General features: G+C 35.5%; 1 protein-coding gene and 1 long non-coding RNA gene across 2 annotated transcripts in view; both read left to right on the forward strand.

Annotated features, from left to right (window-relative positions):
• The window catches only part of LOC117326942 (excitatory amino acid transporter 2-like), a 121,677-nt gene extending 103,937 nt beyond the window's left edge, over nucleotides 1-17,740 (forward strand). Inside the window, exons 5-11 of the mRNA XM_033883744.1 lie at nucleotides 5,081-5,294; nucleotides 5,800-6,086; nucleotides 6,724-6,850; nucleotides 8,904-9,137; nucleotides 10,618-10,812; nucleotides 11,852-11,986; nucleotides 13,614-17,740. Of these exons, the coding sequence (XP_033739635.1) occupies nucleotides 5,081-5,294; nucleotides 5,800-6,086; nucleotides 6,724-6,850; nucleotides 8,904-9,137; nucleotides 10,618-10,812; nucleotides 11,852-11,986; nucleotides 13,614-13,836 (1,415 nt within the window). The 3' untranslated portion in view covers nucleotides 13,837-17,740. The remainder of the gene's footprint in view (nucleotides 1-5,080; nucleotides 5,295-5,799; nucleotides 6,087-6,723; nucleotides 6,851-8,903; nucleotides 9,138-10,617; nucleotides 10,813-11,851; nucleotides 11,987-13,613) is intronic.
• A 118-nt stretch (nucleotides 17,741-17,858) lies between these two features.
• On the forward strand, nucleotides 17,859-20,166 carry LOC117326943. The gene is made up of 2 exons (XR_004532533.1): nucleotides 17,859-19,459; nucleotides 19,500-20,166. It is a non-coding gene; the product is annotated as an uncharacterized LOC117326943 (long non-coding RNA).
• Nucleotides 20,167-25,031: the final 4,865 nt, after the last annotated feature.

Genomic DNA, 25,031 nt, shown 5'->3' on the forward strand with positions numbered 1-25,031 from the left:
ACTTTAACTACCAGTAATACATACACACAATGTACAGACCAGGGGGCATAACTCTTACTACCAGTAATACATACACACAATGTACAGACAAGTGGCATAACTCTAACTACCAGTAATACGTACACACAATGTACAGACAAGGGGCATAACTCTTAATGCCAGTAATCTGGCCTCAGACCACAATTAATTTCCCTCTTTGTTCTACCAAAGAAAAATCGAAATTAAAATATTTCAGAAGTTTGCAAAAAATCTGGCTTTCACATCACGTGTAGAACTATTCAAGCTGAACATACAGTGAGCTGGAAAGTACCTCATGACCGGCATTTAACAAAGTTATTTTCATTTAAGTGTAACCACCCTACTATATTGTAGGAAAATCCGGAAAATCACAAAATATTACTACTCAAGCCTTATAACTCCCCGTGTCCTGCCTCACAAACAAACATGGAAATGGTGTCAAAATAAAATTCTGCCACTAGATTACATATTGCACTATAAATCTATGCTAAAATTATGTCCATATCTGTAGCAGCTAAGTCAGGAAAAAATATTTAGCAACAGTCCTGAAATTTCAATATGTACTACATTCGTGTACAACGACCCGGAAGTATTATTGTGGTCTGAGGCCTGTATATATGTCAAATGTTGAAAAATAAAATTTTCATTACGTACACAGTATTGTATGCTATTGATTAAGTTTAAAATCAAATTTGAAGTTATTCTGTTCAAAAATGAAAATTCTATGGTCATTTTACTACCCCTACCCCTGGCCAGGGGCCAATTTTCACTAACTGAGCAGGGTCACCATGCAAACATTCCTGTTTTGCACACAATGTTGATGGAATAGTTGCAATGAATTTATGACAATAACACACATTCAGCAGACTAACTTGTGTCATATTTTTATTATGCTCTTGAAAAAAATAAAGATGTTATAACATGTTAATTAAGAAAAACTTGAAAATTCAAGATTTAAAAAAGATTTTTGTATATATTAGTGAATAACTTTTTTATTAGATGTCTCAGCCTGTCTAACTTTTTGCATTCTGAAAGACCAGTTTTTAAAGATAATATTTACATAGACACACTTGGGGGTCACTTAGTAGTAATCAGGTAATTAGTGGTCAAGTGGTCAAGGGTCCCCTGGGGGTACACTGTTCTGGAAGTCTACCTCAGAGTATTAAAGAGAGCATAACTTGTACTGGCACCAAGTAACGTGACTGAATTTTCATGTTAAGTAATTCTGGGAAGTTACACAACATCTCACCGTTTAAATTTTTGGCATAAATTCAAGTTTTCAATGATTTTTTTGAAAATTAAAATGAGATTTTACAATGTTTTAAGGAAAAATTTCATTTAAATGCTTAAAAAGTGAAGTTAAATTCATTTTTCTAAAATCATTACTTCAATTATATAAAGTGATACTAAAGCTGTACTCAAATATGCAAAGACAATTAATATATTTGCACAAGTATGGAAATTACAGTGAGTTTAATGTGCATAGGTATGCCTCATACTTGACTAATTTTCAGACCCAAATCTGGAGTGGCGTGACGGACAAACTTTGAACCTATTTAAACTCATAAATACTTTAAAACAAAGGTCACAATTGAACAAATTCCCTTTGTGACAGAGAAAATGTTTAATTATCAATTAAAGTTTCACAAGTCTGATGTAAAATTTCATTGTATATCTACATTATGTGTCCTTCTGAGAGACCATGTCCTTGGACAGGGCAAAATCCTATCATCTGTTTTTGCATGAATACCAAATTTTCAATGATCTGTGTTTAAAATGCCAAAAAACATATTTAAACCATTCGCTTACATAGAACGAAGGAAATAATAAAGGAAAAACCTGTTCTGAGAAAAATGTGTTGAAATATTGTGAATTAGAATGTATACACTATATCACATTGAGTGAAATTCAAATATTTGGGAGGGGGGAACAATATTGTGTTGTTTTCTTTCAAATTTTGAATTAAAATTAATTTAAACCACTACAGTACATCACAAGATACATACATTACACTTTATGCCCAGCTTATAACAACAGCACCTGCTTTGTTGCATGTAGAAAAGATTTTTGACAGAAAATGTGAAATTTTAGAAGATTTTGTGATTAATTCAAATAATAATCATGATTTTTTAATCACAATTTTACAAAATAATCTACATTTGCTATGTGGCCAGTCATTTAACATGTCAGCACACTATGTACTATTGGAAAATATAGCCCCTGACTTTGTACAGTACATGTAAATAGTGAAATGAGCAAAACTGCGGTTAACAGTATTACGGTTTTTACCCTAAAAGTTATACCAAAATATAGCGCAAAACCGTTTATCTTCATAAACAGTGCTAGTACACATCTGAAACTTTAAAGTCACCTCAAAGCGTATACTAGAAATGTGTAGCAAACACAAATACCAACATGTTTTCTCGACAAACATGTCCAGTGTGATCAGAGACAAGGATCCGCAATAGAAACGATCATCGAAACGAGGTGTATTGGGGGTGTAGTTACTAAAATGAAGCTGTCATTAATTAAAAACTCACAGAAAGTACGTGAAATGTCATCTGCATATAGGTAAAATACACACAACTGCACAGGAAATGTTAAAAGTTCGCGATGTTTCTAATTTAAGGTCCACGCGCGAATGTTTACATCGGAAAGGTGCGTTCTATGCAGGCCTCAGACCACAATTAATTTCCCTCTTTGTTCTACCAAAGAAAAATCGAAATTAAAATATTTCAGAAGTTTGCAAAAAATCTGGCTTTCACATCACGTGTAGAACTATTCAAGCTGAACATACAGTGAGCTGGAAAGTACCTCATGACCGGCATTTAACAAAGTTATTTTTATTTAAGTGTAACCACCCTACTATATTGTAGGAAAATCCGGAAAATCACAAAATATTACTACTCAAGCCTTATAACTCCCCGTGTCCTGCCTCACAAACAAACATGGAAATGGTGTCAAAATAAAATTCTGCCACTAGATTACATATTGCACTATAAATCTATGCTAAAATTATGTCCATATCTGTAGCAGCTAAGTCAGGAAAAAATATTTAGCAACAGTCCTGAAATTTCAATATGTACTACATTCGTGTACAACGACCCGGAAGTATTATTGTGGTCTGAGGCCATCTGTACACACAATGTACAGACAAGGGGCATAACTCTAGCTACCAGTAATACGTACACACAATGTACAGACAAGGGGCGTAACTCTAACTACCAGTAATACGTACACACAATGTACAGACAAGGGGCATAACTCTAACTACCAGTAATACATACACACAATGTACAGACAAGGGGCATAACTCTTAATACCAGTAATCTGTACACACAATGTACAGACAAGGGGCGTAACTCGAACCACCAGTAATACGTACACACAATGTACAGACAAGGGGCATAACTCTAACTACCAGTAAAACGTACACACAATGTACAGACAAGGGGCATAACTCTAACTACCAGTAATACGTACGCACAATGTACAGACAAGGGGCATAACTCTAGCTACCAGTAATACGTACACACAATGTACAGACAAGGGGCGTAACTCTAACTACCAGTAATACGTACACACAATGTACAGACAAGGGGCATAACTCTAACTACCAGTAAAACGTACACACAATGTACAGACAAGGGGCATAACTCTAACTACCAGTAATACGTACGCACAATGTACAGACAAGGGGCATAACTCTAAATACCAGTAATACGTACACACAATATACAGACAAGGGGCATAACTTTAACTATCAGTAATATGTTCACACAGTGTATAGAGAAGGGGCATAACTCGAACTACCATTATTATATAATGTGTATTTATCCATATTCTCATTGGCTAAATCGCCAACACGTGACTTTTGATAAATAGCGATATTAACTGGTTTCCAAAGCAAAACCAGTTAATATAAAAAAAAAAACAGTTAATAACACCGGCGCTTAAAATAGATTATGAAAAACCAGTTAATAACACCTCCGCTAAAAATAGATTCTGGAAATACCCTACTGGAAGTTACGTAATACCATAGCAACGCATAGGAAATGGCTGCGTCTGCTGTTTCGCCGGATTCCAGTCCTAAAAAATGCGGTTTGCGTCTCTAAACGATGAGAACATTAACAAGTTAATGACAGAAAAGGATTCCATAAACACAAGAAGAGCAACAGACTCGGCTGTAAAAAAAATTAAGGAATATTTAAAAGAAAAGAACGTGGCAGAGGACGTTGGGACTTTGAGTTGAATACGTTTATCATTTCATCATATATACTTTGATTATATAATAAAACAGTTATGGACTTTTTACTTGGTTAATATGCTCTGATATTAACCAGAATGTAACCATATTGACCTCGGCTTCGCCTCGGTCAATATTAGTTCCATTCTGGTTAATATCAGAGCATATTAACCAAGTAAAAAGTCCATAATTGTATAGTAATACGTTCACACAATGTACAGACAAGGGGCATAACTCTGACTACCAGTAATACGTACACACAATGTACAGACAAGTGGCATAACTCTTACTACCAGTAATACGTACACACAATGTACAGACAAGTGGCATAACTTTAATATATAGACAATGTACAGACAAGGGGCATAATTTTAACTATCAGTAATACGTACACACAATGTACAGACAAGGGGCATAACTCTAACTACCAGTATTATGTACACACAATGTACAGACAAGGGGCATAACTCTCACTACCAGTAATATGTACACAGACAGGGGCATAACTCTGACTACCAGTAATCCGTAAACTTGAGTAAACACAAGGGGCATAACTCTAATGTATAAACAAAGTTCAGGCAAGGAGACATAACTCTAATGTATAAACAAAGTTCAGGCAAGGAGCATAACTCTAACTTCCTGTATTCATACACACTGGTACAGGCAAGGGGCATAACTCTATGCACCCTGTCCCCATTATGATATGTAAATAATAGGTACAGGCAAGGGACATAACTCCACTTGCCTTTCTCACTCCTTTTGTTGGTAAATGATAGCTTAAGACACGAGGTATAATCTCTTACTTCAAAATTTCAGGATTGGCGTCCATTGATGCCAAGTCGAGCGGTCGTATGGGTCTCCGTGCCATTGTTTACTACTTTGGGACAACGTTCACTGCCATCATCTTGGGTATCATCCTGGTTGTGTCCATCCACCCCGGCGACAAGAACCTCATGCCCCCAGATGAGGGGGGACCATCCAAGGGTGACGATAGGGTCAGCTCCCTCGACGCATTCCTCGACCTCATCAGGTGAGATCTCGTAAATAAACAACCTTTTTATTAATGACTGAAATTGAATGATTAAACCATTTACGCTAACACTGGGTGATGGTAGATTGACCTTTAACCCTAACTCACAGTCATGATGGATTGACCTTTAACCCTTACATTGGGTGATGATAGATTGACCTTAACCCTAACACTGGGTGATGATTGATTGACCTTTAACCCTAACACTGGGTGATGACAGATTGACCATTAACCCTAACACTGGGTGATGATTGATTGACCTTTAACCTTAACACTGGGTGATGATAGATTGACCTTTAACCCTAACACTGGGTGATGATAGATTGACCTTCAACCCTAACACTGGTTAATGATCGATTGACCTTTAACCCTAACACTGGGTGATGATAGATTGACCTTTAACCCTAACACTTGGTAATGATCGATTGACCTTTATCACAGATGATAGACACAAATTCAAAATTGGAAAATACTTCATTGTACATTTGTTTTGCTTTGCTTGCAGAAATGTTTTCCCGACAAATTTGATACAAGCCGGCTTTGCTCACACACGTACAAAATATGTTGATGTAGAAAAAAACGCCACCCAGTCATTACTGGTACGGACTGCAGACCTTGTCCAACTCAACATTTCAAAGGAAAATGTCAACAAAACCCTGGCCATGTCACTCAATGCAGCTGTTGTTAATATAACCAATAAAAATCTCTCCGAATATTCAGAAGTCAAAGTGAAAATTGCCAGAATTGTTGTAGAGAGACAGCTACCGTTCAATGATGGCATTAACGTTCTAGGTAGGTCAAGGCCACTTAAGGTCAAGGTTGTCTACAAACGTATATATAGCCACTTAAATGTTATAGATTAATTTTTGTAAATTTTTCTTTTTAAATGTTTTATTTGAAATGAAAACAAAAATGCATTGTTTTCATAAGCAGGTACATTTTGTATATCTCTTTATTTTAAAAAATAGGTAATTATTTCAAAAAAAAAAAAAAAAAAAAAAATCAATCAATAAGTATACAACATGGCTACAAATATCATTGTAGATGTACATTTTGTATTTTGATGAAGACAATCAAAACTATTATTGTGTTTTTTCTGAATTTGCATTTGAAAAATTGTGCATCTGTCGAAAACAAGAAACATCATATAAAAATGAAGAAACATTCAATTGTTATTTCTTAATCTTAGTCAGTTATATAGAAAGGTCTTCAAATTAGCATCTGAACTGTGAAATTGAACATTTAAATTATTATATGAATTATAATATTGAACAATCTCCTGAGAAATGTAGTTGTGACCCGGATATAGAAGTATTGTTTTTGCCTGCATTAATTATAACTTAACCTAACTATAATTAGTACATAGTTAACTTTAATTTAATTTTTTTTTATAAAAACCTATAGGTATATATATACTCTGTTTTTTCAGGAATCATTACATTCTGTACAGCGTTTGGTATGATGCTGAGTAAGATGGGAAAGCGTGCCAATCTAATGGTGGATTTCTTCCTCATCCTAAACGACATTATCATGCAGATGGTTGTACTTGTCATGTGGTAAGTTATCTCCCCTTGCTCCGGTCACCATACCTACACAAGATTCAAATTTTTTTTCATAGAAACCAGCATCCATGATCCGATTGAGAAATCATTATAGGAAATCTCATTTCAGATGTCACATGATTTATTTGAGAATTTAATCTGTCTGTAAAATTGTCTTTAAAAGGAGAAAGTAAGATGAAGTAAGTAAAAGGAGTTGGTCAGTGTGTCATGTACAGTCATGTTAAAAATGGCCTCTGTCACTCCGCTGACGGAGAATATTCCTTGACTCTATCTTTGATAAAGCATTGTGTAGCGGAACTGGACCGGGTCAATCGTCAGTGACCAGGTACCTCAATTGGTAGAGCATCCGGCTAGTGATCGGAGGTCCTGTGTTCGAACCCCGATCTGGCCGTGCATTTTCCCACTCCTTATACTACAATTGTACCTATTATGGGTTGGGGGCCCTCCACCTCTGGGTTGCGAGTTCGAAACCTACGTGGGGCAGTTGCCAGGTACTGACTGTAGGCCGGTGGTTTTTCTCCGGGTACTCCGGCTTTCCTCCACCTCCAAAACCTGGCACGTCCTTAAATGACCCTGGCTGTTAATAGGACGTTAAACAAAAACAAACCAAACCAAATATTATGGGTTCATATCCAGGGGATTGTCAGGTAGCACAATGGTAACCTACTGACCCTCTACCTAGGCAATTAGATTTCCATTCCCTGTTTGGAAGTGAAAAATTATGGGGTTACCTTCCCGATCACATGGATTTTCTCTGTGTACTCTAGTTTCCTCCGTCGTACAATATGACCACTGGTACACTTCCATCTGAGCCAACAAGAGTCTATTGATATAACTTGTTTTGCCATTATTGTAAAATAGATACATTTTATTTAATGTTTTTTTTTATTGAGTTGCTCAGCAGGAATGTACAGACCAAATCCCATTTGTTAGATTGAACAATAAACTGTTTATATCAAACGTATTGTTCCTGTTTTGGAATACCAGACACATACTGATGTCTTAACTAGAGGAATAATTCCTCCTTAAGCTCATTCATTAGAGTGTCAAGCCAATTAAGGGTTTCATTTTTCACCAAAAGTGCCAGAAGTGCTTCAACCAGAAGAGATACAGTATTCACTGCACGGAAAAAGACAAAAACAAACAAACAACTCAGTAGGAGAGTAAGAGTTGTCTCCCTTGTGTCAGCAGTCATAATGATATTCAATTTTGTACCAATGCATTGATATTTATGTGACAAACAGCTTTTTATTACAGAAGGATTTTTTTTTCTGTATGGATCTAGTAATGTTTTTTCTTTTTCATTTTTTTCTGCATTTCCTCAAAGTTGCATTTCAAATTTCTGCAGTTTTAAATAGTCTAACAACACATCCTGAATATCACAGTACTATAGTTTAAAATGGATGAACTTGGCGTTGAAATCTGTTCATTGAAAATAAATTAGATATTTTCTAGATATTAGTGGGCAAAGTTCCAGGTATGGTCTTATTACTGGAATTTGAAATACTTTATATATTTTTGAGTTTTTTCGGGTGAGGTTTGTTTCAAATTATACATTTGCATTATGCAAAGTCATCTGTTTCCACGGATACTCCGTATGAAATTATCATGTCTGTATAAGGAATTTACAGACGGGCAGCACATTTCCTGGTAAAATATGCAAAAACAATTTCATCCTATATGTAATATAAGAAAACAAAATTCTTTATTTAATTTTCAACGATTATTCTGTGTTTATGCTTTGCAAGTTAAATTCACATATGATATTGAATTATTTTTCTATTTAACTATTGATATCAATATTGTAATGATGTTGTAAATAATGTACATTTTACTTGACCATTTGTAAGACGAGTCGTTGACTCAATATGTTATCAAGAATTGATAAAGCCTATTATTAATTATGGATTTTTGTAGTTATTTGATAAAAAATCTTTATTTCTTAAAGTACTTCATGTGAAGAAATTATGTTTTCATTGACGTCACGTGAAATCATTGTAGAAGAAATTTACCATTTCTTAACACGTAAAAACCTTTGTTTTTACAGGTATTCCCCTATCGGTATTATGTTCCTCATCACTGGTAAAATCCTCTATATTGATGACCCTGGGGCAGTAGGGGCCAGACTCGGCATGTACATGGTGACTGTACTGACCGGTCTATTTATCCACGCGGTCATCACACTCCCTCTCCTGTACTTCGCTGTGACAAGAAAGAACCCGCTGCACCTCTTCAAGGCCGTCCTACAGGCATGGGTCACCGCCCTCGGAACAGCGTCCAGGTTAGTTGGATGATTAATCAGATTCACAGAATCAAACTTGTTAATTTTTCTGAATCCTAGCTGATCAGTGAAACTTCCTTTAAGTTCAATCATAATAATTTAATTTTGCTTGTAACAAGCATTTTCATTGGCTCAAAAAATTATGTTATCATCTCATAACATAAATAATGACTGTGACGTCAGCGGAGTAATCGTTGTTCACGGGATTTTGTATTTATCGATGTGTTTTTAAATATCTGGAACAAAATAAACATGTTAACTTAATGAAAATGTTTCTTATCGTTGTTAATTAAATTATAAGGGTTGACTGTAATATTTTTTTTACGTTATTGAGCAATAACACAAAAAACTGGGGTGTACTCTTTTCATAAACCGCTTCGCGGTTTATTCAGAGTACACCCCAGTTTTTTGTGTTATTGCTCAATAAGGTAAAAAATATATTACAGTTAACCCTTAAATAACAAAAATCCAACTAGTCTGGCAGAACGAAAAACTTATATCTTTACATTGTTTGTTGATTTATTTGGTATTAGTTGGTGTTTTTCTTTTGCGTGTCTTTCGACAGTCCTTTGCCAAAGAGGGTTTATAGATTTGCTTTTCTGAGGTGTGACACTGTCCACATAATAGTGGGGCATGTTGTCATTCTACAGGTGGAAATGGTCAAGCATTGTGGGATGTCGTTAAAATCAGTGGTCAGTAAAGTCAGGGGTCCTTAAAAACAGTGGTCAGTAAAGTCAGGGGTCAGTTAAATCAGGGGTCAGTGAAATCAGTGGTCGGTAAATTCAGTGGTCAGTAAAGTCAGGGGTCCTTAAAAACAGTGGTCAGTAAAGTCAGGGGTCAGTAAAATCAGTGGCCAGTAAAGTCAAGGGTCAGTAAAATATGTGGTCAGTAAATTCAGTGGTCAGTAAAGTCAGGGGTTGTTAAAAACAGTGGTTGATAAAGACAGTGGTCAGTAAATTCAGTGGTCAGTCAAGTCAGGGGTTGTTTAAAAAAGTGGTCGGTAAAGTCAGTGGTCGGTAAAGTCAGTGGTCAGTTAAGTCAGTGGTCGGTAACATCAGTGGTCAGTAAAGTCAGCGGTCGGTAAAGTCAGTGGTCAGTTAAGTCAGGTTTCACTGTATGCATTTTGTAATAGGAAGCTAATAGCTATACTCTGGTGTCCTGTGCAGTAGTGGCAATATCAGAGAGTTTCACTTACCGTAACTTTAATTCAAAGCAACATATTCCAATATATCGCATGGACTAGATGTGTATGTTTACATACACATATGTAACTGTGTAGCTGTAAAACTGACAATTTTATGTCAAATTCACAAACTGACATTTTATGTCAAATTCACAAACTGACATTTTAGGTAAAATTTACAAACTGACAATTTTAGGTAAAATTCACAAACTGACATTTTAGGTAAAATTCACAAACTGACATTTTAAGTAAAATTCACAAACTGAAAGTTGACCTGTCATTGATCTGTTCATCCAGCTCTGCGACCCTGCCCGTCACCTTCCGGTGTCTAGAGGAGAATATGGGTATCGACAAGCGTGTCACCCGCTTCGTGTTGCCCATTGGCGCCACAATCAATATGGACGGCACGGCCTTGTACGAAGCTGTGGCCCCAATATTCATCGCCCAAATGAATGGAATTGAACTGGGAATAGGTCAAATTATCACTATAAGGTAAGATTCATGTACATGAAATATACAAATGAAATAATTGATATGAGAGCAATCTTTAATTAAGCCCCCATCATGAAATGGGGGGTCAGATAGTGTTACCCATGTCTGTCTCGAACCGTTCCGTTCCGATGCAATGTAACTATAGTTAATCTCAGGAACTGCTGATGTGATCCTCACCAAACTGTTGTCCATTTGGCAACTTTTTAAATTTCTAAAATTTAAACTTAAACTTCTGTAAATAGCTCAATGTTGATCAGACAAATGTCTGACAAAGTTGTAAATTTAAGAGAATATCACAAGTACTCACAGATACTCCAGATTTATTTTATATTTGATGTTTATGATGAATATATTGCATGCCCGTCTAAGATTTTTCATTTTTATATGGAGATCATAAATTTTTTCATTGAATTTTCGAAATTGTTCATCTCATATGAATTGAGATCTTCTGGTTATTTTTTTCTCTAATCTCAATGAAACTTTTGAGGCTTAATTAATCCAATTTTCTGGTAGAAATGCTGGCTTAAGAGATAGAAAACATATTACAATATACTAAATATAAATAACATACAAATTGATTTGGGTGAACTTCAGACCATGATTTATTTGCATAATACATAATTATAACAGAGTAAAATAACAATAAGCAATATCATTGTTTTTTGTAGTTAAAACTTAAACTATGGTCCTCCTACTACACTAATCACTATACACTACTAATTAACAAATACTAAAACTACACATAAATAGATTTAATGGTGAATGATGATTTGAGGGTGGGCGGGTGGGAAATCTCAGGTTGGAGAAATCCTAATGAAACTTTTGAGGCTTAATTATCATTACAGAAAGCTGGATGTATGACAGCTCAAATTCTGTGATCCATTATTTTATTACAATTTTTGGAGGAGTTACTTCCCTTCTATTTTTTTTCAACATTGACATCAATTTTTTTTTTCATTACAATTAAATAGTTTTCTTTAAGAGTTAAACCTATAGGTTTCTGTACCCTTTTGTTCACTAATATGTTGTTTTTTTACAGTCTGACAGCCACTTGCGCCAGTATAGGTGCGGCTAGCATACCGAGCGCTGGTCTAGTGACCATGCTTATGGTACTAACATCAGTTGGTCTACCCACAGACGACATTTCTCTCATCCTCGCAGTAGACTGGTTCCTGTAAGTATTGATAATCAACAGTCTCACACACAACGCTTGGGTAACATAAGATTACTACAACACATGGGTTACTTAATTGTTATGACATATGGGTTACTTGTAATGACACATGGGTTACTTGTAATGACACATGGGTAACTTGTTATGACACATGGGTTACTTGTTATGACACATGGGTTGCTAGTTATGACACATGCGGTACTTGTAGATGACACATGGGGTACTTGTAATGACACATGGGTTATTTGTTATGACACAAGGGTTATTTGTAGATGACACATGGGTTACTTGTTATGACACATGGGTTACTTGTTATGACACATGGGTAACGTGTTATGACACATGGGTTACTTGTTATGACACATGGGTTACTTGTAGATGACACATGGGTTACTTGTTATGACACATGGGTTACTTGTAAGGACACATGGGTTATTTGTTATGACACATGGGTTACTTGTTATGACACATGGGGTACTTGTAATGACACATGAGTTACTTGTTATGACACATGGGTTATTTGTTATGACACATGGGTTATTTGAAGATGACACATGGGTTACTTGTAATGACACATGTGTTACTTGTAATGACACATGGGTTATTTGTTATGACACATGGGTTATTTGTTATGACACATGGGTTATTTGTTATGACACATGGGTTACTTGTTATGACACATGGGTTACTTGTTATGACACATAGGTTATTTGTTATGACACATGGGTTACTTGTAGATGTCACATGGGTAACTTGTTATGACACATGTGTTACTTGTTATGACACATGGGTAACTTGTTATGACACGTGCGTTACTTGTAGATGACACATGGGTTACTTGTAATGACACATGGGTTATTTATTATGACACATGGATACCTTGTTATGACACATGGGTAACTTGTTATGACACATGGGTTACTTGTTATGACACATGGGTTACTTGTAATGACACATGGAAACCTTGTAATGACACATGGATACCTTGTTATGACACATGGGTAACTTGTAATGACACATGGGTTACTTGTTATGACACATGGGTAACTTGCATTAATGGATGCTCTCTTTGGAGATCTTTGAAAGAGGGATAACTCTGACACAAATTATGGGAACAAAGAATTATGTAGCATATTTTTCTGAAAGAGAAATTGCTAAAACAACAATCACTGAAAAAACATGTAGTATAATGATCAAAAACATCTAAGGAAGATAACTCTTGGTCAAATCAGGGATAAAATGTGTTGAGAAATTTATTAATATATTGCTGATATAGATTTGTTTTATTTTGCTGTGTAGCAAAAACTGTAGATAAAGAAGTCAGACCTGTCTAAAAAGGTCACTCAAGGGAGCAAAGAAAAGTGACCTTAATAGACTGGTGACCTTTAGATAGAGGTTCATATAGAATCAATTTGGCTCTAGGTGACTCAAATTATCAATGAGCTATGAATCGAAGCAATACAATAGAATACAATAGAATACAATACAAAACAATATAATACAATAAAATTCAGTAAAATACAAAGCAATACAATACATAACAATACAATATGAATTGTCTCATATTTGGACATGAAACATATCTACATACTGTAGTGTATATATTTTTGTTTGTGTTAATTTTCAGGGATAGAATCAGAACCTCTATCAATGTGCTTGGTGACAGCTACGGTGCGGCCATTGTCGCTCACCTCTCACATAAAGAGCTGGCAGAACTTGATGAACAGGAAGCCGCATTAGCCGTGGAGGGAGGAGAGGTTGAATTGCAGGATTTGGAGGATGATAATACGATACATCCCCCACCTAATGGACCGGCCTCGGACAAGTCCATGTACCCAGAAGTCAGTTAATCACGAGGCAGCTAGGATATATGGAAATATTGCATTCATGTTGTTGTCCCTCTGTGTAAAATGGTTTGGCCTGTTCTCCCTCAGTGTAAAATGGTTTGGCCTGACTATAAGTCGAGAATTCTAGATAAAAAGTCTGTTGGTGTTTTTAAGTCTTCAGAGATAAAATGATGTTTGATACCAAATGACAGGTTGAAGGCCAATTAAGTGAAAACAGAAAGTGTTTATCCTGTAATAAGTCCATGTCTGTTAATTAGCCCAGTCTGGTTTTTAGAGCAGGCCAGTAAAAATGCCAGCAAATTTTACTGTCCTGAATTTCACCCCATCCTTTCTTTGCACTGGAGATTATCTGTTTGTCCCCTGGGCTTATCGCAGGACAAATGTGATATATGAAACAAAAATAATTTAATCTGGACTGACAGATGTTGTGAGAGAATTACCTGCTGTCTAAATATTTCTGTACAAATCGGTGACACCCTCAGCCTCTGCCCCAGAGATAATTGCAAATCTGGGTGTCTGGAACACTTGCTAACCACAATTAGTTTCAAGAGTTTTCCCTGACACAGTTCAATGTTTTATCTGCTTATCTCCCCTTGGATGCAGGTTACATGATACTTTATGTCCTTGGAGTATTTCAAAGTCATCTTTACTGGGGAGATTAAAAGTCATGTTTAAAGTCTCAAGGAGAAGTTGCTTTTTCTCTCCTGGTGTATCCTGAAAGCAGTTAAAGCAAAAGCCATGTTTAGTTGAATCAGTTCCCAGATACAACTACTGTAGAAATTGTCTGCTAAACTTCCATCCGTAGCAGTAAGATAATAATAGTATTATTTGCAATTCCTTCGTTCACATCATTCCATAGAATCTTGGATCTTTAGTCAGGCCAAACATTGTGAGAGAAGATCACTGCAAAAAGGGAAGGTCTTTTAAGAGAGAGAGAGAACAAAAAATGTTTCTGTACCGAGCAATTCAAAAGAGACATTTTAGGATTGCAAATTAAAAAATAAGATGCATTTCAAGTTTCCTGATGTAATACACTAGAAAAGTCTAGCAGAACTGACGTGCAGTGTGTATCTTTTCTGAAAATGTGTATTTTTTGTGCGAGGCAAAACAACATCTTATACAATATCTTCTACAATTGTATGTTTGTACTGAAGAAACAAATTAACAGGCATTAAAGAAATCTATTTATAGGTAAACTTTAGGTATACCCATAAATAGTTGTCTTCTCATTAGGAAACAATTCTTGGTACATTGTACATTAATTCTCACTTTGAACATTTTTAGTGGAATCTGTACAGAAAATCAACAATGATGTTTTTGTTGTTCATGACAAAAGACTCACATGTTTGTTGTTGTTTATCTAGAGAACTTATACAACTGTGTTGCAATATGATTAAACTCATTGTTGAGTGGACATATTTTTAATTGATCAGAAAACATATGGATTGTGTGTAAATACTTCATATTTCATTATGTTTTGTTTTTTAAAATCAATCCAACATCTGCTTACAATATATTCTGTAATATTCTGGCCAAAACTTTTATTTTTATTTTTTTTATTATATTTTTTTTTTTTTTGATCAAAGAATGCATAATAGTATAAGTAGGTACATTGCACCTGTTTAAGATCAAGTTTTGTTGTCACAGGCAACAGAAGATTATCTGCCCTTGTCAAGGGAAGTAGAACACAGGTTCTGACATTGGCTATTGTCTGATATTTGCCCTTCCTCACAAAATACATACCAGGGTATATGACAGATGATAAGTTATCTCCCCTTTTTATGGTCATAGACCAAACGGATGGAAAAAAATCCGGAAAAAAGCTAGTTTCCATTTTCTATGGTATTATATTAAAATCTTGGTGTATGAAAAAGGCAATACAAGGTTATCTCCCCTGTCTGGTGTCTAGGAACACATGATTTAGGACTCAATATATCTTCCCTGTAAAGACTACTCAAGTGAAAGAGGGTTATCTCCCCTTTCTCATGGGAAAGAGGCTTATCTCCCCTTCTCATGGGAAAGAGGGTTATCTCCCCTTTCTCACAGGAGAGAGGGTTATCTCCCCTTTCTCATGGGAAAGAGTGTTATCCCCCCTTTTTCATGGGAAAGAGGGTTATCTCCCCTTTCTCACGGGAGAGAGGGTTATCTCCTCTTTCTCAAGGGACATAGGGTTAGCTCTCCTTTCTCACGGGAGAGAGGGTTATCTCCCCTTTTTGGTGTCTTGACCATTATCCATTTCAGAGTCTTGGAAAGGTTGCCTCCCCTGGATTTTGTTGATGGAATTATTACTTATAGCAATAGCAGTTAACGGCCTTTGATAAGCGCATATATTCGCTTCTTGGCCTCCTGTTTAAGGTCAATGAAATTAATTCTTGGAATAGCAAGAATCTCCTTTTGTTCCAAATGTTCAATTTTGAGCAATCCTATCATGAAAGTTTTTAATACCAAACATGTCTAATCTCACATATATTTGTTTTTAATTTTGATAATTTAATTTGAAAAAAAAGAGAGTATTTTTTATTTTGAGAGAACAAAAGAAGGATGTATTTTACATATTTTGTAAAAGTAGACTTAGGTAATGAAGCAATCTTTTGATTTTAATAAATCCTTTTTATTCCATAACTATTATGTATATAGTAAAATATGTATACATACCATTTCTCTTGGTTGTGGCTATTGTGATGGACATTTGTTGTAACCATACATATATATATATATATATATATAATCTTATGAAGTGTATGATAATCATAGACAACATAGTACATTTAACATAGATTCAGTTGTTTCAAGAAATTTTTCATATTTACATAGATACTGTAAATCAGTAAATATTTGTGTGTGATTAATTTTCACTGTGTTCTTGTGTTGGGACAGTCGCAAAAATAAATCGCTACAAATTGTGTTTACTGTGTAGGTATTTAAGTAAATATTGATAACTCATTTCTTAGAAAATATCTCACATTGAATTATTCAATGACAGAAAAATTGTGAAAATTGATTGCCATGATAATGATAAGGTATAAAGTATTGTATACACTTGTTTGTAAAAGTTTCTTACAGACTCATTTACAGCTTTGATTCCACTGACAATTAAAATGAAACAATTGCTTGTTGATAACAAAAACTTTTACTTATTAGCTTAGGTATTTTGTAGGTATATCCTAACTTTTTTTAGTCCGAATTTCCTCTTTTCCGCTACCTACTGACGGAAAACATTACTGCTTGTCAGAGACCAAAAGCAAAAAAACTATTACATATACATGTACAGAATTTATGATCAAAACTTATTTATACACAAAATTGATGAAATAAGCTTCTAATCATGAAATTTTTGAGTTTGTGAGATTTTGTGTTAATACAGATGAGAAGGCATAATTTTTTACCAGTGCTTTAATTGTATTTTCGTACTTATAAAATCATTTCCATGTGTTATGAGATACAATTTTTTAATATCGCCGGGTAAGTACATATTTTGTATATTTTTAATATGTTTTATTATGTTTAAGTGGTTACGAAGCTTTACCGCAATGAACTCAAATAGCAGCAAACCAATACTCATTTCAATACCAGGGTAAATTATCAAACTTAAAAAGTGTAATAAATCACGCATCTCACAAACAAGTTTTAAACTAACATCTTTATCAGCTTTAATTCAAATTCTGTCAACATAGTCATGATGTGTGACAGAAAAGAAAAATCTTGTAAAAAGATACCTGTATGTACGTTGTATTTCATTTTATGTAATTTGAAATGTTTGTTTTACATTTTACACTGACACAGGGAGCAGGATTCTCTCTACTTTACCATGCAATAATGTGCTGAGGCATGCCTAGAAAAAAAAACCCCACTTTTACATTAAAAACAACTGTAAATCAAGTATTAAATAAATTTTGAATCAGCATTATTTTTTTTTAATTCAAATTGTTTTTTCAATTTGCTTGGAGGGGCCGCGGTGGCCGAGTGGTTAACGTGTACCGACACTTTATCACTAGCCCTCCACCACTGGGTTGCGAGTTCAAAACCTACGGGTGGTTTTACTCCGGGTACTCCGGGTTTCCTCCACCTCCAAAACCTGGCACGTCCTTAAATGATCCTGGCTGTTAATAGGACGTTAAACAAAATAAGCCAAACCAATTTGCTCGGAAATATATTTTGGTATTTGAGGAATTTCAGTTTTCCTGAATTGGAAAAATCATCTTAACTGGACAATTTGTTTTAAAAAAAAAAGGTTTAAGAATCATTATGACCAATACAGTCACAAATGCCCCATTTTAGACCCCCTTTTTAGACTTCCTGTTTTTCTAGGACAAATGTAAAGACTACTTGGTTTATTACAGATAAAAATGCTAAAATAAATATTGACTAATCAATATCAAAATTATCTAGTCATAAAATGAATATTTGGATGTTTTTATATGCCAGGTGTATGCTGGAATGCAAACTTTAATTTTTTTTTTTTTTTTTACAATTTCTGTAAATGTACTTGAATTGCCTGCATAAACCTTGACCAGCATTCAGATTTTGTAACTCAATGCCAAGTTTATATAACTCGGCTACAACTATAGAAACTAACTATTTTATATTGATATCTAAATGTTTAAATATTTTATAAATCATATTATTTTGTAGAGTGACTCTTTATCCTTAAAGTGTAAATTAAGTGTTGATCTTCCTAGATCTGAGTTTAAGATTTTTTTCTAGTTAAACCCTAGTTTACTACATCATGTTAAAAGGTTACACAAGTTTTATATCTAGATTGCTAGTCCCTGGGTTTATCGCCCCATGAACATCTGGGGTCATTTTGAGCCCAGGTCTCCTTGTAGTAGTTGGTGGCTACCTCATTGAACAACATACAGAAGCCCCATCGCATACCATCTAGAGCAATTAGGGTAAAGTGTCTTGCCCAAGGACACAACCACCACAGCACAGACCAGCCTGTTTCTCAGCTTTCTGAGAAACAAAAACCGACACCACGCACCTCGGATCTTCACCTGAGGTGAGGTGGCCCGGCGCTCAAACCGACTGAGCTATCAAGGCCTACTTCTATATAGAACAAGATAACTATCGTCAAATATACTGATTAACTTGTATTTGTTGTCATTAAATTTATTAAAAATACTCAACATTTTATAATGAATCATCCGTCATAAAATGCAGTATTCGTTCCTGTGTCATCATGAATTGTACCCTGTAGTTTTTTTTTTTTTTTTAATTCTTTATATTTTCTTAAAAAATATATATATATATATACATAGCATTTAACACTGTAGTACATGCATGTTTGTATGTCTTGGTCTTAGTTAAAAATGGCAACATTAATAAATTGTCATATTGAAATCATCATTGTTATTGTAACAACAAATATTTTGTACTTTTGTAAAGAAAGAAAGTTATACTGCCAAATTTAGATATTTTTAAAACATCTTATTAGAATGTGGAGAGTATTCGTTCATTTCATATGTGCCTATCTCTCATAAATATGTCAGCCATCTTTTTAATCCAGCATGTCTTCTAAACTGGTTACACATTTATTGAAAAAAAAATACAAAAAAAATTACTGATATTCCCGTAAAATGGTCCCATTTGTGCTGATTGGCTCATTTGACATTTATTCATGTACAAGGTGTGTGCTGGTTGGTTCATTATTCCTACATTTATGTAAGGTTTGTGCTGGTTGGTTCATTATTCCTACATTTATGTAAGGTTTGTGCTGATTGGTTCATTATTCCTACATTTATGTAAGGTGTGTATTGATTGGTCGACAACTTTTGAGAGAGATAATGATTGGCCCATTATACCATATAGCTATATTTATGTAAATATGTATTAATTGGACAATAAAAAAAATGACCTTTCTTTATGGCAAGAATGCATTGATTGGTTCATTTTACCTTTCATTTATCTAAGGTATGCATCGATTGGTCAATTACATCTGCTATTCATTTTAGGTTTGTAACAGTTCATCTATTATGCTTAACGGCAGATTTGGTCGTTTTGGGAGACATTTGTGCTGATTGAATAAAACAAATGGTTTGCAAAAATATCTCCATTTAAAATAGACTTGTACGCTCAGTATTACAATGTCAGTCTTGTGTGCCCTGTAGAGAAAAACCTATTGTAGCATTCCCTGCACAATGACTTGAGGTGCTTTGTCAACATTTTGTACATATATATTTTTTTTTCATTATTGAATATTCCATTTTTCTTGAATGTGTATATTTCCCTTGCTAAATGTTACAGTTGTGTATAATGTTATTAGTACAGGTAGTGGTTTATTAAAAGTCATTTCTCTGACATCTTTTCATTAAAAATCAATATCATACAAATACATATTTGTGTTATTTTCTTCTATTTCTTCACTCCAGGTTTGACCTCTTCACCTCTTGACACAATGGTGAAGGGGCCGCGGTGGCAGAGTGGTTAAGGTGTCCCGACGCTTTAACACTAGCCCTCCACCTATGGGTTGCGAGTTCGAAACCTACGTGGGGCAGTTGCCAGGTACTGACCATAGACCGGTGGTTTTTCTCCGGGTACTCCGGCTTTCCTCCACCTCCAAAACCTGGCACGTCCTTAAATGACCCTGGCTGTTAATAGGACGTTAAACAAAAACAAACCAAACCAAACACTATGGCGATATTAAGCATCCTTTTCCTAAAGAAGGATCATTCTGATCTAAGAATGAAGATAATATTTTGTAGAACATTCCTTAATGTTTAATTTTCCAATTAAAACCAGTCCAGAGATTTTTTTTAAAGTACCCGGTATTATGATTTTATTTAAGAAGAATACTTCTGGGGGACCAGCCTTGGTTGATCTATAAATTATATTAGACTGGTACACTGCATTGTCTTTGTTCATAGCTACCCCAGTTCTCATTTTGAGAACATTGTTATTTACATCCATGTTCAATAACATGTCTTATGATTCTGTTCTCATTACCACGGCTCTCATTTTGATAACGTGACATCAATTATATCTGACCCAGATTTGTAGGCGGTGTTCGACAATGAAGAAGACGCTTTCTCTACCGGAACGCCTTTATATGTTCTTTTTCAATTAAGGATGCATTTCCTTGTAAAATATTTTGCCCCAGTTTTTTTATCGATTTTCAGTTGTAAAAGGCATCATGCAATCACGTGTTGGCATTCTCTTGTTACGTTTTCCTCCGCCAGCATCGCCCTTTATGATCTCCCTACATAACTCCAATATTACATCTACTTTTCCTCAGCTGATTAATTTCAAATATACTATACTTCTAAACTATACAATACTTAATCGTGTATAACAGATGATAAAGACGGGAAAGGGTCGATATGTAGATGTATTCAATGGTAGACATATTGGGACCAGTTTTTTGGAATTATTTAGGGCGACATGTCACTTGAGCAAGCTCATCTTGACATCATTTGATGGTCTATAGCAATTATATCTGCTAGAAGAGAACTTCATTCCATATAAATGACAGTGTGAAATTGGATTTTATTCTGACAGCCAAATGTACATAGAGTACCTCCGTTATATTGCTGCAAGAAAATAAACGACACCCAGACCGACACGGCTTTCGTCGCGTCAGATAGTTTGGTGACATCTGGTCCAATATCATGCTCGCTATTTATTTCAGCCATTTTATTGAAATGGTTTGTTTCGAGGCGTCCTACGAAGGTTCCGTGTGCTCCATGTCCGGCAACTAATTATATATAAGGAAGATGTCTATCTATCAATTCTTGGAGATTTCAGAAGACTATTTTGGCCTCGATCACATCCGTCGTGAGCAACCAAAGTAAAGGAACTTACGTCATTGGGCTATCGGAGGTTTCATAGGACACCATCTCACAGATCACTTTAATTATAGTCTTTGTGGTTTTCTCCCTAGAGAGAATTAATGTTCCAATTCTATCGTCTAGACATCCTGTCCGGGTGTGAGGGCAACAGAGCAATTAAATTTAAGGTATTAGCAAATCAGGATCCAAACAACATTGACCAAACTTTACAAGATCGTGGGGACTAAGTCCAGGGAAGCTGATGCTATACCCAAGGCGTCGGCGTCGTCGGAGTTGTCCGGAGACAGCTACAAATGCACATTAAAATATATTTTTACATTAAACAGTGCGGGTACAGCTTAGGTATTTGACACGTGTGTTTCTTGTGACAAGACCTTTCCATTGATTCAACATTTGTGGACCTGCGGACATTGACTGTGACCTTTGACCTACTTTTTAAAAAAACTTCCACCTTGCATTTTGTTTTAATTGGCCACTGTACGTTAACCGTACCAGATACGGCTTTCATAATTGATACGTATTCCTTATGACAAGACCTTTACATTGGCACTACATCTGCGGACCTGCTGACCTTGACCGTGACCTTTGACCTACTTTAAGGAAAATAATTTATTCCGAATTTCAAACCCCTCGACGATACCTTTGTATTAACATTATTATATTGTTAACAAATAGACTGGCAGTTTCGTTGAAGAAAAGCGATCGGTGTCCCGTTTGTAGGCACGATCAGTGAAAATATGTTTCGATGATAAAGAAATGTGAATTTGTTGACATTTGTTTGTAAAATGTGAACCTTGCTGGACAAAATTGTTTTCGTCATCAAATGTTTTTGCATCTTCGCTTGTTCGTGGAATGTAACGTAATTAGAAACCTTGGCTAGCGAAGATGATGTTTTTGTCGAACGTAAACCCATTCTGTAAACCGACATAACGTAATCAAGTAAGAGTTACTTCCCTTGCACCGTCAGATAGGTGGATGCATGTCATATTCTGTGGTCTGCATGGATGCAGTTTTTTCAGAAGTTGATTAGCTTAATTACTTGATTAGTGAAAAAAAATCTCATTTCTCCTTAACTTCAAACCAGAGTTTGTGTATTTCTTAAAATAACCAGATACGAAGAAACTGACAAGTGTTATAGTTGCCTGAAATTTTGTGAAGTTAGTTTAATCAGGATTTTATCAGGATTTTGAAATTGCTGTTAAATCGTGATTAGACTAATCACTTTTTGAACAACTGGGCCCAAGCCCCCTCCTTTTCAAGATACAGTGGAGCCGGAAGGAAAGAGAAAATTCGGAGATTGTTATGGTAATTTGTAAATAAGTTTATCGATATACGATACTGGGAATGATAACCACTATTCTTAGGTTTGTGGATAATTCATAAGTATATTATCTCTCTATATAGTTTGACCTTGTGGGAAATATTTATCACTCTCTGTAGGTTTGTAGGGAATATTACCCATAATGCTTGCACCCCACTTCAGCCAGTTGTTCTAAAAATAGCACAATTTCAACTTTTGGCGGCAACTTCCCCATAAGCATAGCATTGTGCGCCTACCTACCCCCCCCCCCCCCCCCCCCCCCCCCCCCCTCTCTCTTTCTCTCTTTCTGTAGAAATATATGTTGTAAGATTTGGAAATGGCTAAGTATAAGTTGGATAAGCTGTGCCTAATTCCCCTGAACGTATAGTAAAACAAAGATATAAGATATGTTAAACTCAAACATGCCCTCTGATTCCTACTGAGTAATTATTGTTTTAATCTTCAACTGAACGGTTTTTTAAATTCATTTTTCATTCTTTAACTGAAAATATTATTGTTCTGGATTGTTCCGGTGATACACATAGGGAATTGGCTCCAATCAATCTCAAAATGAGTAGAAATCGAATATAGAATTCACAGGTACTACATGTATTTGAAATTTACAGCACGTTCCAGTCTTAAACAATTACCAACGGTAAAATTTATATACATGTATTAGCTTATGAATGAGACTCAGTCGCATTTCGGATCACAGCTAGTGATCACCAGTTCTCGCACAACTTTTCATGGTAATACTACGTTGTGTTTTTGTTGTTGTTGTTTTGTTTTTGTTTTTGTTTTTTAATTTTTTGTTTGTTTGTTTGTTTGTTTTTTTGTGTGTGTATTTTGTTTTGTTTTTTGTATTTTTTTGTTTTTGTTTTATGTTGAAACATCTTCCTTGTATATCTTAAATTTTACATTTATCGTGTTATAGGATACACCTTCCGTTCGCCTACAATGTTACTAGCATCGTTATAGAAAAGAAACGAAATAGATCGCGCATTTAAAGCTGACATTGCAAATTAAAAGCTTTCGTATCATCGATATTTAAAAACATATATATGTATATGTAGTTATCTTAATGTTTCTCCGGTCGCGGTATCTATTGAAGTACAGTTGAAGGCAGCTTAGTTTTGTACCCTTCCTGGTAACGAGTTCGAGTGTAAGTTCATGCTGCCCCATTAGGTGATCGTAAGAGGCGACTACTTTCTAGCAACTTTATTCTTCCTATTGTCTCCCTTGGCAATACCTTTCTTTTGGCCTTTAGTTTAACGTTCGCCCTTGTAAGAAAGACTTTGGGCTCTGTCCCCTAGCCAGCCAGGACATACCATAGTCTTTTAAAATAGTAGTTTCTACTCCTGCTCAATTCTCAACATATTAGGAGTGACAACTGGTTGGCACGTTGTCAGTATAATGTGTCCGGGTGGGGTGTCCTGCTGTGTGTCTTCGGCAGTATGCTTCAGTGAGGTAGCACTATAAACTACAGCATCAGTTCCGCGCTATCACAAGGAGTCAAACACGAACGTACTGCAGCCTACCAAAACACACATACATCCACTACACGTACATTTTCAACACGCATGCATCTCGTGAACAGGGGATGCCGTTCTTAACAGGACCTTAGCTGTAATAGGACGTTAAACACACTACTAAACCTAACCAATATACAATAGAAGTCTGTGGCATTTAAAAAAATACTATTACTATATTGTAAAGTTTTCAGTGTCTACTCATATGTCCTAATAAAGCTGTAACCAAAACAAACAAAATATAATAAAACAATCCATTCTCCATCAATAAAGCTTGCCTTTGATTCATCAGCTGTGACACGTTCGATAATCTTAAATGTTTGTAGATACAAAAAAGCGCACTCGTTGATTCAGTGAGTTGTTTAAGATTACACAGGACTTTGAAAACATTTCATAGCATGGTCTACACTTAACAGCTAATTGTCAGAATGTCAGGGTTTGGTGTTAGTGTAAGAGGAAACTCGGGCTATAGGCTCTAGTGTTCCGCCAAAGCTGAAGAAGATTTCGGTCTGTTGACGGCACGGACCGGAAATCCCGTTGCATTGTGACAGGATGGGGTGTTGCACTATCGTGCCAAGACGTAGC

The sequence above is a fragment of the Pecten maximus genome, chromosome 5, assembly GCF_902652985.1.
Source record: "Pecten maximus chromosome 5, xPecMax1.1, whole genome shotgun sequence".
NCBI lineage: Eukaryota > Metazoa > Mollusca > Bivalvia > Pectinida > Pectinidae > Pecten > Pecten maximus.